Below are 17,860 nucleotides of genomic sequence, written 5' to 3'. Positions count from 1 at the left end.
GCTGATTTGGCAAAAGTTGCTGAAAATTGACATCTGAGGGAGAGGTCTTGGGATGATTTAGTAAAACAGTGCAGTTTGAGATTACTATTGTATGTTACTGTGCAAAGTGCTGGGGTGATCAGAAGGAATGTATGTGGGAAAATGTGAAGGATGAATTTGGTGTCTTATTTGGTTCTTTGTGCTTTCTCTTGAGCTTTTCTAGCATATTGTTAGCAGTACAATGATACAGCAAAGTTGCTGACGTTAACTAAGAGAAGTTGAGATGCCAAAACACCACAAATATTTCATTTACTACATATGGAACTTTGTTTCTCTTCCTCTTTGTTAAGATATGGGTATTAATTTCACTTGCAAGTAACTGTCATTTAGGAGCAAATCCAACATGGGAATAACATTGCATGGTCCAGCAAATCCAGCAATTCATCATCCAAGAGCCTGAGAGGCAGAGCAGCACTGGAGGAGGACTCTGTGGGGTTTGTGGTCAGGCGTGTGTGGAGGCATCTCTGCCTGCCCAGGGACAGCCTCTGGGAAAGAGCACTGGGTGGGAAGTTGGGATATGAACCAGAAATCTTTGCAGCTACTGTTGTGAATGTTTTGAGTTGTGTTTCTGGTCTTGGGATGGTTCCAGCACCAGCTGGAGCCAGTGTGGCTTTCCCTCTGCTGGGAAGCACATGGGGTTGGTGCCTCAGAAGTACCAGTGCCCAACACTGGGTGTGTTGTCCGGAGGGGAACAGCTGAGGGGTGAAGGTAGTTGTGTATGTGTGGAATTTTTATGCTCCCAAGAAAATTTAAAGTGGTTGGTTGGCACCTAGTGGGAGGGAGATGACTTCCAGGGAACCTCCTGATAACTTTTCTCAGGAGTTGGCAGGATTGTAGGGACTACAGTGTGACAGTGATGAAGTGAGCAGCAAAGAGATAGGACAGGCAGTTTTTGCTGCAGGATGGTAGGATCACATTTTGCCTCTGGCTGATTTACTCACAGCAGGAATAAAGGTACTGTGTCAGGAGTTAGTTTGACACATAAGGGAGAGAAATGAAAGCACAAAAGCTCAAGATACCTTGACAGCCAATCACCCATCCAAATAACAGCCCCCCAGCCAGCAGAGCTTGCTGTCCACAACCTCAGTGCACAGCTCTCCGCCTGCCCAGCACTGCTGCAGTAGCAGCTCTGATAGCTTTGCCTTGCTGCTGATTGCTTTAGCTTTTTATGCACAGCAGAGTGAAGACATGACCTGCAGCCCCTGCCAGCCAAGGCTTACTTTTCTGCAGAGCTTTTCAGATTTATGGTCATATTTTACAGTAACTGTGATTTGTCTTATAGATCATGAATATATGATTGGCCCATGATCCCTTAGTGATGGCTTGGTCATTGCTCCTGAGCACCAGCAAGGGAATTAAAACACTGAAGTTTTCCTGTGGAGTAATCCACGAGGCAGGGCTGGAGCTGGCTGCTTGGCAGGGCTGGAGCCTGATGAAGAGCTGCCTCCAGTGCTGCCAGGCCAGGCTCATTCACCCTCCATGGTACACCTGGGAGTGGCAGCTGGGCTCTGCATGAGGAATGAATTCTCGTGCTGAATCATGGATTCTGACCAGAATAATTGTAAGAGCTTGTGGCCCCAGGAGCAGAAGCTGCTGGGAGCCCCGAGGCTGGCAATGAGAATGTTGTGGTTGTGCTTGTTAGCTACATTAACGGCTGCTGTTTGGGGAGAAGGACAGTGGGGTTCCATGGGACTGTTGGACCACCTCGTGGCACCTTCTTTCTGTTCACTGAGCAAGGGGAGCCCTGCCAGTGCAGTGCAGAGGAGATCCCTGCAGCTGTGGATCTTGGGACAAGCGTGTTCTTGAAGCTTGCTGGAAACTGGCAGGAAGCTGTGTCTTTCAGGGGCTGTCCTTTGCCTGGAGGTCTCTTCAAGGAGAGCAGAGACCAGCTTCTCACCACACAAGGCACAGCCTCTCCTGGCTGGTAACTTGTTTGCTCCATGGGGACTGGGGATGCCTGGTGTGTGTCCCTCCAGACAGCCCGAGGTCAGCGTGTTGTTGTCACCTCAGTGAGGAGTTGAGGGGACTCTGCTCAGGCTGCACATTGCCAGGACCTGCTGACACAGCAGGCTGAGGCGACGAGGTTCAGGCAAGAGCACAGATGTTCTTGTAATAAGCCCAGTGATCTGGTGACTCATTCCCTTCCCAAGCAGCCACTTTTGATGTGAAAACTTCAATAAATGGAAATGGAGAATCCACTTTTGTAACATTTCCAAGAGCTGTTTCTCATTTCTGGTTTGAAGGTGATGGCTTGAGCTTCCTCCCTTTGCTTCCTATTATATTTCTGTGAATGAAGCATTGGGACCTTTACTCAACCCATAGCCCTGTCTGCACTTTTTCTGACCTCTCTGAGTCTTTCCTGACATTTCCTAAAATCAAGAGGTTCTCAGTGGTGATTCCAGTCTATTGTAATGCAAATGGTAATAATGATTTGAATGATAATCATTGTTATTCTGTAGGATGAAATGTCAGGATTCCATATTTTCATGTTAGTTTTTAGTAAGTAAGTGCCACATTAAGCATGTCCATCCTGTCAGGGAACATGCTTTTCATATCACAGGAGCTGTTAGAAATCATTAGTAATGAAGGAGACAACTGTTGTGCCTAGTGGGCTGGTCTGTGACATGCAGTAATGTGAAGTGACACGGAAAATTTGGAATGAAGGATGAAAAGCTGTTAAAAAAATTGTGGACGTAGCTATAAATTTATTAATCTTGTATCTAAAATGTGGTTCTGAGCTGTAATGATAAATAGGATCCATGTCACTACTGTTGGGTTGCATGTGTGTAACTAGGAAAGGAGCTAAAGGGTTGAGGGTGAGGGAACCTGGTTTGGTGGTACCTGCCTGGATGGCGAAAGGCTGTACTGGCAACTGCACTCACCTTGAAATAGGAATCTGTGGGCAGCAAGATCAGATTTTGAACCATGTGTCTATCTTTAATTGTTTTAAATAGAGGCTACACTGGGTAGCACAGGATCCCTGGACAGTGTCTTCTGTTAGAAGTACTTTTAAGCAACAAGTATTTTACTGCAAACAGCTCCATTCTTCTCATTAAGACATTGGTATGACTTGCTGCTTTTTGGGGCCTGTATTTATTATGCAGTATTGCTTTGTAGAAAGTATTGCTTTTACTTTGCAAAACAAAACAACTTTGGGTCATGTTTCACTCTCATTTAGGTAGTTTTTAATTGACATTTTGTGAAACTAACTCTGCTATACAACACTTAAAACAAATGCTGCTGCTTCAAATTAATCTGAGCTGAAAGCTGAACCTCTCCTGGCTGGTAACTCTTTGTGTGTTTGATCCCAGGCTCCAACCTCACTGCCTTGGACCATCTGGGCAGCGCTCTGGGCCTCGCTGAGGAGCAGGTGCAGCGATGGAGGCAGCGCCGCCGGAGGCACGCCACAGAGGACGATTACAACATCGAAGTCCTCCTGGGGGTTGATGACTCAGTTGTTCAGTTCCATGGGAAAGAACATGTTCAGAAGTACCTGCTGACCTTGATGAACATTGTGAGTACAGCCCTGCTCGCTGCCCGGTGGGAAGGCTCTGAAAGGGCTGGGAATGTAGGTTGGGTAAGCCATTTGAATAAGACATAACAGATTTTGCTCGTGGCAGGAGATAAAATAACTCTAGGAGGGAAATCCAGGCCACTTTCAGAAAGTCCAACAGGGGAGAAGCAAAAAAAAAATAAAAAGAGAAAGGAGCCAAGACAGAAGCTGAGTGTGGGACTGTTAAAATGTTCAAAGTCCTTCTTATGTGCTTTGGTGGGTGGGACACAAGGTCAAGGGCTCAGGTTTTTGGAAGTCATTATGTTTCAGCTGAATATTCCCTTAACCTAAGCTTCCTGCTGAGGAACACGGTTTGGAGAACTGTCTTCAAATAAGGTTCTAACAGAAATTACAACTGGCTTTTACATTTTTAAAACTACTCTGCTGAATTCTTTGATTTCTCAGCAGCCACTTTAGGTCCTTGGCCACCTCCCTGCTCCTTGTTCACACTGCAGTAAAATGTTATGCAGTGTGACACTGAGCTTTCTTAAATTGATTTAATATTTACTCCATGACTGACATCTTTAGGTTTCCTTAGTTAAATCTTTAATCTTCATAACCATAGTCTGTGTAACAGAGTATACAGTGTAGGAGTGATGAAAAGAGACACTAGGGAATATTGTGTTAGAAAGAATCACTTTTTATTTCTAAATATCAATGCAGGAGCCCTCAAATACCCCAGACAGTAAGCAAGGACACTATTTTTTGGAAAAGAATGAAGACTTGAAAAACCACCCCTAGTACAAATAAAAATCCAAATATATTTTATTCTTTTGCCAAAGAAATAGAAGTCAGTGGTAGCCCTCCTCACAGGCAACTAATTTGGGGATGACTTTCCTCCGTCCCCCTCTCATCTGGAATAGGAGTCTTTTCTCATAAGACACACTTCTGAAAAAGCTTTGGCCTCAGTGAATGTGTATTCTTGGTAAAATGGTGTTGAGTAAAAAATTGTAGGTCTGCTCTGTTTTTGACAAATGGAGTCTGACTGCTGAAGTTTACAGTTGTGTCAAGAGGATGAGCCTGTAGATGACTCCTTTCACTTTGCAAACCACAGAGGCAGAAATCCAGGCTGTTAGGTAGATTTGTCTGGGATGTAGTTTTTCCAAGATGTATTTTTTTAATTATGAAACTCAGTTTTTTCCCTTCTTTATTACATTCTTTTAGCAATGTGCAGAATATCACTGTTTTTCATTTTAAATTAGAGGTGGAATACAATTTAAGAAAATCCCTTGTGTGATATAAATTCAGTTATGACTTTTTATAACAGCATTGTAAATAGTTAAAAACCTGCTCTGACATTAGAGTTATGGGGTACTTGGTGTTTGCTCTGATGGCTGTAAATGCATATATTCTAACAGAAATGACATAGTGAATTTAATTTATTTGTGTGGTTTGTTTCCTCTGAGGCTTAAAACAAAGTCTACAGTGAAACAGATGGTTTTATGCATCTCTAAATTAACAAGTCAAACAGGCCAAACCAGGAATGTGGCAAACAGGCCAAAATAGATTAAACAGGACTCTTTACTTATCATGTCACTTAAATCTATTTTTAAGAATTAAAATATACAGTAATGGTAAAGGAGCCATAAATGTTCCAGCTCTAGAATATACTTTTTCCTAATTTTAGTAAACCAAACCAAGACACAAATTGCAAGAAATAACAACTCTTCAGCAGCCTGTCTCTGCAAGTGGTTTAGAGTGCAGCCTGTGTAACCATCCCCACAGGGCACAGCAGCTCTTGGCACAGGCAGCAATTGTTCTGTTGAGAGCTCTGAGGTAGAAACATGTCTTTTGGGGACTGAGGATGTGTCCCATGCCTTGTGTCCAAATTCGAGGAGCTGCTTGAAATCCTCAAGGCCTCTTGAAAGGCTCTGGATAGTTGCTGGCAGTCATCAGTGTTGTCCTGCTCTTTCCCCCAAAGTCAGCTGGTTTCTAGAGTCTGTGTTTCAGCAGAGGGTAATGGTAACCAGTCCTGTTTCCAGCTCCAGCACAGAGAGGCAGGAGGGGTTTGTTACTGCAGATGGTGGTGCTGGGGACCTGGATTGTGCCAAGGACAACACAATGCAGAACCTCTCCTTCCTCTCAGCAAGGCAACTCCAGCTCTTGCCCTCATTGCTGGATGGGTGCAAGGTGTAATTCTGTGTCGAACATGGCTTTGGTCTCTTTTCCTGAGATTCACAGAGACTCCCCCATTGCCTTCTCTTCTACCTTTTTGAATGGTTGGGGGTTTTTATTTCAAAAATGAGCCCACTATAAAAGGCCTTGGGATCCCTGGCTGTTAGGGGTCACATGTATGCGGTGTGTCTCTGGTGAGATGTGTAGGTCCAAGGTCACTGAAAAAGAAGAGACAGTGACAAACAATTCCAGCTGTATTTTAAAATCTAATTGGAGATCCTCTCATAACCGTCAGATTGTGTGTACCCTGCTGGATTTAGGATGTAATCAATTAGCTTCCTGTTGTAACAAGGCATAGAATCAATTAGCTTTGCATGGTAATGAGGTAGTAAGCATAAAATCAAGAATGCATGATAATGAAATAAAATATAGTGAAGTTATTTGCTGGAGATAAAACAGGTGATCAAATAGTTGAATTTCTGAGGTTCCAAAAATGAAATAAATCTTAGGTGAATTGTCCCTCCTGTGGCAAGACATTACTTTCCCAGAAGCAATTCCCAGCATGGCTGCTTCTCCCACTGTGCTTGATCTCTTTGTGTATGATGGCGTGAGCAGTTGTCCTTAACTAACTTTACCCAGGGATCTTGGGTGGAACCCTACCACCAACCCAATCAAAACAATATATTTTTTTTCCAAGCCCAGTGCAATGACTGTAAATTCAGTAAAATCTGTTTTGTGCAGCTTAAGTGATGTGTTACAGTCCACACCTAAAAGCCATGAAGTGAGAAAAAACAGGGGCTGGGTGTCCTGGCTATCTTGAATAGCTGTGCTAATATTTATCCTAAAGTTTGGAAATGAAGTCACTCCCAAACAAATGGTGATAGATGCCAGAGGATTTTTAACACGTTGGGCTGCAGCCACGTATCGTCTGACTGTGCGCCAGCCGTTCCACTGCACTGAGCTCGGCCTCATGCCTCCCCTTTTTCATCCTCCAGTCATTTCCTCTGACAAAACTCTGGTTTCTCTTGACCTCCTCTCTTTTCTCTGCTCAGCACCATCGGGACATTCAGTCACCTTTGGAAAAGATGCCATTGTTTTTGCTTTGCAGACCCTCGGCTGCCTCTCGCTTGCACCATTTTCACTTGCACGTCATGCTGGTTTTTTTCCTGGGAAGGATATTGGCCTGCACAGTCCTCTGCATTTCCAAGCATGAGCCCACACATTGCACAAATTAACTTTGTATTTATAGCATGCAGGAGCATTTCCACAGGGGAGAGATATTTGGGTAGAATCTTGTAGTTCTGTAGTTACTCAAGAACATTGAAGGTAATTCAATTTCTGCAAGAAAGCATCTCAACCTCCCAGTAATTTTATCTGCTTGTACAATTGTTTGGGAAATACTAGAAAAGTGCAAGGCTAGAAGTGGTGTTGTAGAATTACCTTGTTGCTTGGGAAAGAAAAGGTTTTCACTGCAGGATGCTCTGGGAGGAGGAGAAGGGCGCTGAAAGGATGTCATTGAGCTGAATGGCTTGGATGGGTGCCCTGATCAGAGGATAAAAAAATGGCTGGGTGGTCAAATCCAAAGGGTGGTGGTGAATGGAACCAAATCCAGCTGGTGGTCAGTCCAAAGTGGTATTCGCCAGGTCCAGCAGTGCTCAATATCAGTGATCTGGATTAGGGGATTGAGTGAATCCTCAGTTCATGTGCAGGTGACACCAAGGTAGATGGGAGTGTTGATCTGCAGGAGGGCTGGAAGGCCCTCTCTGGACATGGCCTCAAGTTGCTCCAGTAGATGTTTAGATTGAATATTTGGAAAAATCTCTTCAAGGTTGTCAAGCATTGGAACAGGCTGCCTGGGGAAGTGACGGAGTCACCATCCCTGGAGATGTTTGGAAGATGTTTGGATGTGGCACTTGGGAATGTGGTTTAGTGGTGACCTTGGCAATGCTGGGGTTGATGGTTGGACTTAATGATCTTAAAGAGCTTTTTCAACCTAAAGGGCTCATTGATTTTGAAATGGGTGTTGTTGGTACCCAGTCCTGGTGCTGAAATTCACTGTTTCATAATCCTCTTAGAAGTAGCTTTGAGGATTAAGCAATTTTCAGGGGTAAAAATCTTTAAATTCTTTTCAATTTCTTTACTGTAAAAGAGCTGATATTAAAATATTTATATATACTCATTTAATGGATATATGGCCAAAATATTTGTGATACTAAAGCCCATCTCCTCAAAGTAGCTAAGTGCCTGATTGCTGTTATTTCAAAGGGAGATAGACTCTAAATAAGAATTATGCCTCACTCTGGGCTAGATTTATCTGAGTATTTAGTAATTCACCTGCCTTTGAAATCAGTGAGAATCAGTATTAAAAATTAGCTCATGGGATTATGTATCCCCCAGCCTTCAAGTGAAACTTCAACTCCAGAACAAATACATTAAACAACTCTTCATTTGAATAACTGAAATCAATGAGAGTTATGCAGCTGGGGGCTTTGGAAAGTCCCTGGAGTCTTTCACCTGCATCTTTCAGTACTACACATGTCTTTGAAATTGTGGCCCTGAGGCGCTGCTGAATGTGTTATCTGTCCTCTTTAATAGGATGTACATGATACTACTATTATAGATGAGATTTCTGCTCTCGTATCTCTGGCTGATGAGGGATGAAGATTTGCAGGTACAGAACAGCAAGTCCCTAATGAGAGGAAAGGGCAGAAATGCCATCGGTTTCTAACTGACAGTTGGATAAAAACCTGAAAGCATGTCTAATTCAAGCTGCTAAAAAGAAAGTGATGATTGAATACATTGAAATAATGGTGCTCCCTGTCTTCAGAATCATGCTTTTTAAACTGAAAAGCATTTCTTTTAGGCAGCAAGGATAGTTCAATAATGTAGAATTTGACTGGATTTTTGAAAATTTAATAATTCATAAGCTCCCATGCTCATTATTTAAAATCAGTTTATTTTAATATGGGCACTTTAAATTTGAGCTAACTCTAAAAAGTTTCACAAATAACAAATGTTAAGTCCAGCTCTATTCATCTGAGGGACTTCAGCTGTCTGTAGCTGAATTACAGCTTGTTTGAAAGTTTAAATATATGTATGTGAGTTAACTCCACATTTTGACTGTTCATTATAAACCAGTAGCTGTGACTGGTGTGAACAGTGTCTGAAGAGTCCTACAAGAGGTTATTTTTGTTCATTATCTTGATTGCCATCCTACAGTGGAAGCTGTAATTGTCCTTGGGCATTCAGGGGTTCCTGTAGGAAAGACCCTCTCAGAACTCTTACAGGCTGTGCTCATTTTCACAGGGATATTATTCCCAGTGTCAACTAGGTGAGCATTGCTCATTATTGGTACGTGGAATGTGCCTTGCTGCCCTATCACACAGGTTTTGGTACCATCATCAAGGTAGAGGGTAGGTACTCATAGAAGATAGATTTTTTTTCCTTTACTCCGAATACCAACATGAGCTTTAGCCACAGAGGTTTCAGCCAGGGACTTCTGAGTTGTGACAGTGTGATTTTTGTGATGGAGTGTGGATAATTAGGATCAGCTTTCAAATTCTGTGTGCTTTTCTTTACCAAACCCCTCAGATTTGAAGAGGTCACCATATTTATTACTTTGACATCACACCCTTATCCCTTGTAGTAAAGTGATAAATCAGTCTACTTAATTATTTTATGATGTTGATTTTATGAACATGATCTTGAGACAGTGATTCAGAAAAATACTGAGTCTATTGGTGCAAAGGTAATTTACAGTGTTTAGAGAAACTTCTCACAGCAGTGGTTTATGAGCAGGAATGAGAAGTTCCAAGAGCCTGTGGGAAGAACTAAGAAAAATAAATTAGTCATGAAGTCAGAAAACAAAGTCTATGACCTTTCTAAAGCCAGTGTTACAGTCGAAGATGAGATAGAAGCCCGTAACATGAAGCTACCTAGTGCCTTGCCAACACATCTGCTGGGAAATGTTTTTCATTTTGATCAGAAGCAGCTAACTTGGACTTGGTAACACCTACTGACTCTAACACCAGGGAAGGTAAATCAGGACTCAGACTCATATATGCATAGAAAATGAGAGATTCTTATCTCTGTTTCAAAATGTACATTGCCAAGCTCCTCTAAAACTGCCTGGTGTATGTGGTTTTGAGCAGAATGATAGATGTTTTCCAAATGTGGGATCACAGTTTGACCTTTAAGTTTCACGTGTTTTGTGTGCTTTCATTCTTCTTTTTTCCTTGTGATGCTCAATAAAGATTTCAGGAAAAAAAGAGAGTTCCTCTGTGAGGAAATGAGGAAATGCCTTGTAAGGACTAGAAAGGGAGACTAGGAGCCCTTGATTTTGCTGTATGAGTTTCTGTGTGACTGTAGTACATCCACCAGAGGAATTGAAGTAATGTTATTCCTGTGGGATTAAGATAAAGCTTTGGGAATCTCAGAAATGCTCATTTGGGATCTTCAAAAGCATAAAGAAGGTGATGAAAATTGAAGAGCACTGTGGTGTTTGAAGTAGGACCACAGAAAAATAAAGTGAGAGGGAAATACTTTTGGGAGGGTCGGATTACAGAAGTTTGTGCTCAGTATCCACCATGACATTTCTGGTTCCTATCCTGTAATTCAAACCAGACGTTTCTTACAGAAATAGACAATCACTGGATGCCCACCAGGCACCGAGGCTTTGCTGCAGATAATTATGAGCTGATGAATGAGCTGCATCTCGGGCTGGGCTCTAACAATGACTTGCCAGGAGCTCTGCCATCCCACAGGGAAGGAGCTGATGCTCTCCAGCTTCTCCAGGATTGCTCTGGCAGAGATCCACACATGGTCCCAGCTCTGCCTGGGAGCACGTAGCCATCAGTAGTTCCTGCAGCAGTAGTTGTGTAAGGATGCTGGATGATCAAAGAGTGGGCTAATCAGCTTGGATGGATCAGCAAACTGTGGTGGCTGCAAAACCAGATGACTCTTGGTTTATGCCCTCTCCAAAGGGTCAGATGTGCCCTCTGATGGCTTCTGGTGCTGGGTCAGAACTGTTTGACACTGATGTAGCCCGAGGTTGAAGCTGTGAAATGTCCGGCAGGGGTGTGTGCTCAGGAGCCCGGGGCAGTGGCGCTCACCCAGGCATGAGGAGCAATCCATGGAGCTGCCTCGGGATGAACCCGATGGTTTATGGTTCAGGAGCTGTGTTCTGATTAAATGATCTGCCTTTTGCATACAGATACTAACAAACTCTGCAAGACTGGGGACTCCTTCAAAGTGCATGAATGAGTTTGCTGATGATTTGCCAAAATACGCAGATTATTCTCCTGTGGTGCATTGGTTTAACTAGGGATCCAGGGAACCACCTGACTTTGCCTAAAAATCCTGCCAGCTCTACCAGCAGGTAACCTGCTCTGCACCAAGATGAGCAGAACTGCAGGCTGTTGGTTACTATTTGTGTTACAGGAGTTTTCAAAATTCCCTTTTAGGATCAGGCAGTGCTTTGCTCAGTAATCAAAACTTTCCAGTGCTTCTTTTACAAAGCATGAGGCACCTCACTGGCGCTTGGCTTGCCTTTAGCTTTTTGATGTATTCTATGCGCTTACTGTCCTGACTTGAAACTTGCTCAAGGCAGAAGAATTATAAAATTAGCAGAGAGGGACAGATGAAAAAAAAGTAAATAAAGTCTTTGTTTTTCTTATGTAGGACCAATCTGTGCTAGCCTGATTTCTACACAGAAACTTTAAATAGAAATGTATGTTTTCCTTTGAAATATCCCAGAAAAAGAAACCAAAGATATCCCAAAATAGTTGGTGAACTACAATAGCATGATGAAAGTGTCTTTACAGTGTTTCACTGTGCTTTGAATTCTTTGAGATTTACCCAACCTTCTTCATCACCCTCTATAAATGCTGAATCACTGTAGGACATCTAACAACATTTAATTTATTCACTGCCTTCAGTTCAGGAGCTGTGATTATGGGATGGTCTCTGTGTACTTTTTTTCTCCTATGCAGCAACTTAATTTTAGACTTACTGATCTAAGAACAACAGGAGATTGACTCTGGCTTTTCTTCTGTTGATATGATCCAGAATGTCCTGCTGAAGTACATGAAGATGCAGTGCTGGAAAAGTACTTGCAGTCTTTTCCAGAGCTGTGTGTATTTATTGCACAGACACCTGAACATGTATCTCCATTGTCTGGCTATCTGTGCTTTCAAACACTCAGTATCAAAGTTATGAGTTTCTCCCAAACCTGGAGTTTTCTGATTGCACAGGCTGCTTGGTCATCTTCTGCCCTATACATTGAGCTGCATTAGCTTGACTCTACTTTCCTGTTGAAATGTGGGGAATATGAGCTAGGGATTGTGTTGGGCCTTTCAGTGTGTGCATTTTCATGAACCTGTGAGAGCACAACGTTTGTTCAGATCTTGTATCTCTTACAGCTTCCTGAAACAAATAGGTGTGATTTAGACTGTGCTGAGAAAAAGGAAAAGCATCTGTTTCAGCATATTATTCATGTGCAGTGAGATACTCCTAGCAAACCACAGTTTAGGTCAGAGGAAGATGCTGGGTGAAGAGGGCTTGGACTCATCCTTATTAATGAAACTGAGGCCAAAGCTTTGAATTGCCCGCTGTCTTGCAGAAAATCCAGGATCCCAAGAGAACCAAGCAGCTTTTTACTGTGCTTGTGCTTTTCTCTTCATTCACAGTTTGTTTGTTAGATGTCATTTGCATGAATAGTCAAACAGTGTTTTAATTCTGTTCCATCAATGTTTTCAAGCCAAGTTTCCCTTTGGCACACAACAGCGATACAGTTGTTTGGTTACTCAACGATTGTTAGAAGAGGCTTAGGTTAAATTCTGGAAGTTAATGAGAGAGTGGTGTGCACCAATTTGGATTATGCTTTATGAACTAATTAAATACTTATTTACATGCTGTGTTTACTGTCCTCTATACACAGCAGTTTTTGTTTAATACTCGTTTCATGAACAGGTAATTCACAGCTTATTTCAACCTCATATCCTTGATGTGAGTACTCTCTTCTCACCACACAAGGAGGGAGGCAAATTAATATCCCTGTCTCCCTTGACAGCATTCAAGGGTCTTTTTCCTGGGTGAAAGAATTTTTGTAAATCAAAATGTGTTCATGTCTTACCTCTTCATAATCTGTGTTGAGCAATGGTCCTCAAAGTAAAAATAAGAGCGTTTTTTAAATTTCAGAATATAAAGTTAATCTTCTAAAGTCTTATTTAAACATGCAAAGAGATGATCTGATTTCTAGAGGGGTTGTTTACAAAGCAGATTTGAACGTCATCAGCTCCTTCTACCCTGCAAGGAAAACAGAAGCCCCTGAGGCCACGCATAGCCACAGGCTCCTCATCCACCATCTTAATCCAAGGCTCTGCTTGCTCATCAACCAGTAACAAGCCTGCATCCCAGGCATCCCCCAGAATGTTCCCCAGGTGCCCTGGAGGGTGTGAGCCTCCTCCTGAGGCTGCGGTTCAGCAGGACACTCAGGACTGTTGAAAACTTGGATAGCTACCAGACGTAAAATAAGGCTCTTCTGTCAAAAAATACTGATGAAACAAATTAAAATTCACTTTAAAATGTCAGTGGGGATTGCTTAGCAAAACCTACACTGATGTATTTAATTTTAATGGTTTTTGAAGAGATAAAATATGGGCCATTAAAACTGGGGCTGATTGAAGTAGCAGGACATTATTTACCATGTTTCAAATGAAAGGTTCCCTGAAAGTTATTTATTAGCTTGAAGTAATGAATCTAGTTTGCAGGAATAAATGAAATCTAGGTCCATCTAGCAAAACAGTTCAGTTTGGTGCAACCTTTACCAAGGGAAGGAGGTTTTAGGGAAGGAACTTGCCTTGCAGGGATCTCATCTGCCTCTTCTAATTTGTAAAGCTAAACCCCTGCCATTTGGCCAAGTCTCATGCAGTCTTCATCACTGAATACTTAAATCAGTCTCGTTAACAGTTAATATTTGCCCAGCTTGCCTGTAGCAGTGTTTCCTAAGTAATTGTTATTCATCCACATTTCATTCTCTACTCTAAATATTTACAGTTTTCTTTTCAGTGTTCCTGGGGTGATTTCCCCATGTGCATGTTCAGTTATGTAGCTCTGGTATAAAAAAAGAAGACAATTTTAACTTGCTGGAATTTTGTAGCTTTTATTCTACTTGCAAAGTTTAACACTGATAAGTTTTGACACACAATAAAGCCAGCTCATGTGCCTGACCAGCTTTTTGGGGGAGGCACATCCTCTTGGCAGAGTATGATGTGATGGGTCCCAGATGGAAGAGTTACAGGGTGCAGCTGAGCTGACCCAGTGAATGGCTCTCAGGAGAGAGGTCCTGTCTCTCTGCTCACTCATCCCCTTCCCTATGCATGGTCCTGCTCAGCAGAGAGATATTTGGGATTTTGCCTGGATTGCTATGCTCCAGGCTCCAGTGGGTACACATGGATCAGCTCAGCTGCATGGTGTGGGTGCACGATGACTCCTCCAAGTGCAATTAGGCTGGCACTTATATACCTGTTAATCCAAAGTCTCTGAGTTTATATTTATTTTAAATTATTCCCAAAATTATGGCCTTTTGGGAGATTACAGTAGACTTTGGAAAAAACCCCACTCCCTCTCTCATTAGTGGAGTTTTTCATGTTTTAAATATGATCACAAAGTGTTGTCTAGCCTAATGACAGAGCATAAAAGTACTGGCTGTATCACTGCCTTCATAGTTGCCATTGTTAAAGCATGGAACTCTTTTGCAGGTTAATGAAATTTATCATGATGAGTCCCTGGGTGCTCACATTAACGTTGTCTTGGTGAGGATAATCCTGCTGAGCTACGGCAAGGTAAGGAAAGGTTAATTTAAATGGAAGATATCAATATCTATGGGCTTCATTCTTTTATGAACAGTGCAGTTACTGGGGACATGTATTTGTTTTGTATTTTAACCATATATATTATCCTTACTAGTCTGTGACTATAAAGAACTTTCATGTTTATATATATCTGTTTATCATTTAAACTTTACATTTCAAATAATTTCAATTTCTTCTGGGTTTTCCCTGTGTCATTTGACATTACTGCTTAGCTCTGGCAATCTGTCTTTTCACATTTGTTTGGAATAGTCTATGAAACACAGAGAACATTATAGTACCTAAAGAAAACACAAATGTGTTCTGGTTCAACTGTATGTAAGTAACAGTAAACACAAGGTCAGTTCTGCAAGATGCTGAGGGCTACAGCTGCCTTCTAAGAACTCATTTATACTCGTGCTTTTTATCAGGGGAGCTACACGTGTGCTTAAAGTTAAATGGGTGTTCTGTGGAATAGGGGCCAGAAGGCAAGAGCTCTGCAGATCAAATCTGTAATTAAAAATATCCAGTGTTCTATCTCTCAACAGAACCCCTTTCTGTGGAAGGGGTTGCTCCAGAGACAAAACTTGGGTAAAGAGGAACAAAATGTTAAATGGGTTTCAAAAGCATTGATCTGTTCACTACCTGTAAGTGCCAAGTCAACATCAGATTCCATGGGAACAAGAACAGGACGTTTCAAGTATGTTGGTAACTCTTTGGTTAAGGACATGTGATTTTAGTGCCTCCAATGCAGCATCATGCCCAGCTGCTCCGAGCAGAGTGTTAACATCCAATTCACCTTCCTGTGACTGGAGTTGCTGGGATTTCTATGTTCATGTAGTAAACCTGGATTCTGGATGACTCCATGTCTGCTCATGGGAGTTGCTGGAATGCTGTCAGCAAAGGGCCAGTGCAGATGGTGAAGCTCCACTGGCACTCACCAGCTTACCCTGCTCAATACCAGCTGAGAATTTTCCTCCCTGGTGCAAATGAGGGAGCTCTCAGGTTTAGTCTGGCCTCTGCAGGAGACTGATTACCTGGGTACAGGTTAAATTTTTCTGTTGGAGATTCCCCATCTGAGAACTAAACACACCAATCTATCTCTGCTTTTCCTGCAGTGATGATGATGATGATGGTGATGATGATGATGTAGTTATGCACTTTGGATAAGCTTAATCAGATGTATGTCCTAAAGTAAATGTAAAAAAAGATCATATTTGCCATTTTGTGATTGAAAGTTCATGGAGTGTGTAGTTTACATTGACTTACAAAATGGTTGATATAGCCTTGTGATTGCTGTAATGGCAGAAAATTGATTGCAAATTGATTTATGAATCTCGTACAAATCTGATATTGCAACAGTGGTAGAAGCCAGCAGAATTAGTACCTGGGCTTCTCACTTCTTTGCAGTCCTTAGTTCATGGGTATTTTGTAATTGTTATGTGTTTAGTATTATTCATCTTCAGCCCTAGAGATCTACCTCAGTGTGAGCTCTGGTTATTTCTGCCAGTTCCCAGATGGCAGACAGTGGCTACAGCAGTCATCATTCTATCTTAAGGATCTTTGTTTTCTTGTGAAGAGGAAAGCTTTGTCCATTTATGATTTGAAAGTTACCAGTTTCATATTCTTTAGAGAGGAGAGTTGAAGTGGGGGACAGAAGCCAGCATTTTTGGCAGGTCTTTGGCCACATGACAGAAGTAGCATTTGCAGGTCTGTGTAATGTGCTTGTGGATATTCTGCTTCTGGATTCTACATCCACAATCTGCAGTGGACAATGCTTTAGCTTCTGAGTTGTCCTGCTGGTTTCAGTGGAATAATAATTCTGCTATCACAAGCTTACCCCAAAGATAATTTTTCTTGCATTTCCATATCTGATTCTTGTTTACATGAAAGACAATCTATAGCTTTCTAAAAATAGTAAAAAGTATATATAAAAGATATTCCAGAACTCCTCTACTTTATGAGGGGAGAACCTGCATGCCATGGCTATATAAGAATGCATCCTTTTCTGTTCATGTTTTTAAAGTTCCTAATCAGAGGTCTAGTAGCAGGGAATAGAAGGTAAGGAGATTTTTCTTTAAAGGTTTGGGATAATTTAGCAGTGGAAAACCAGAGAGAAGTGCATAGTTGTTATTTTCTGATCCTGTTCTGAGGAATTAGAACAAAGCCTTGAATATTTTACTATCCCACACATGAACACTAACAATTTTTAGGAAAATATATATTCAAAACACATAGTATTAAGTAGGGTACATGTACAGGTTAAGGCAGTGCATGAATGAAGCAGCGTAGTTGGCTTCACCACGTGAAAATGTTATCCCAGTCTTGTTTGAGTAAGTATTTCTTTTGAAGGCATGAAGCTAATATCTTCAGATTCATTTGCTTCACTGCAGGCAATTTATATATATTATCAAGGGTGCTATTTAAATAATCATAATAATTACATTATGGTTCTGTAATTGATGAAGTATGTACCATCAACGTCAGGTTTATGACAGCACTCTCAGCTATTGCCAATTCTCCACCCCTGAGCAGCCTTCTACTTTATTGTGGGGTTTTCAGACGATTATATTATTTTATACAATATGTCATCTGTTGATAAGAATAATATGGACAATACTTGAGTTGCATAGCAACCAACCTTTCACTGGTTCTTGCTTGAAGGTACTCCACTCTTTCAAATGTACTTATATTTTAATATTCTCAAACACAGGCCACTGTACATGCAGAAGTTTCAGTAATTTCAGGAATAGCATTAATTGCCCTGGTAAGATGAAAAACTGGAAGATATTCCTTAGTGATCACATGCTGAAATTACTTCAGGGATGAATTGAAAAGATCTGACATGGTTTTACTGAATTAGCACTTTGTGTGAGTTATCACCTCAGGACTTTGGTGGGGTGGAAGGTTGAACGCTGCCAAGAGCACCAGGCTTGGGCTCTGGCTGGGTGGTGTGTTTGGGGAACAGGCAGAGTGTGGCTGGGCTGGACTAGCTTTGCAGGACCTTGCAGGAGCTGCCAGCCCTTCCCTGACTCCCCACTTTTATCTCAGTACTTCCTACAAATGATGTACCACAGACTGATGTGAAGGTTTCAGCTGTGCCTTGCTGCTGCCCACTCATTTATCAATTCCATCATTAGGATAGAAAAATGTGTTCTGCAAAGCTCCATATCTGTGTTGGCTTCAGAAGCCACAATGCATTTCTCTGCAGTTTCTTGACATTGAATTCCAAAGTCACTGGCTTTTTTGGTGTGATGGGATACTGCAAATAAGTAAACAGGGTACATGCAGTGCATTTTTCTTC

At 41.8% G+C, this 17,860-nt stretch overlaps 1 protein-coding gene across 3 annotated transcripts in view; it reads left to right on the top strand.

The window, feature by feature from the left end:
* ADAMTS2 (ADAM metallopeptidase with thrombospondin type 1 motif 2) overlaps positions 1-17,860 on the top strand; it is a 175,618-nt gene that overhangs the window by 111,614 nt on the left and 46,144 nt on the right. For all 3 annotated transcript variants that reach the window (XM_038149866.1, XM_038149867.1, XM_038149865.1), the window contains 2 exons: positions 3,351-3,553; positions 14,467-14,550. In XM_038149866.1, the coding sequence (XP_038005794.1) occupies positions 3,351-3,553; positions 14,467-14,550 (287 nt within the window). The remainder of the gene's footprint in view (positions 1-3,350; positions 3,554-14,466; positions 14,551-17,860) is intronic.

This window comes from Motacilla alba, chromosome 13 (assembly GCF_015832195.1).
Source record: "Motacilla alba alba isolate MOTALB_02 chromosome 13, Motacilla_alba_V1.0_pri, whole genome shotgun sequence".
In the NCBI taxonomy this organism is placed as follows: domain Eukaryota; kingdom Metazoa; phylum Chordata; class Aves; order Passeriformes; family Motacillidae; genus Motacilla; species Motacilla alba.
This window is presented reverse-complemented; position numbering and strand designations above follow the sequence as displayed.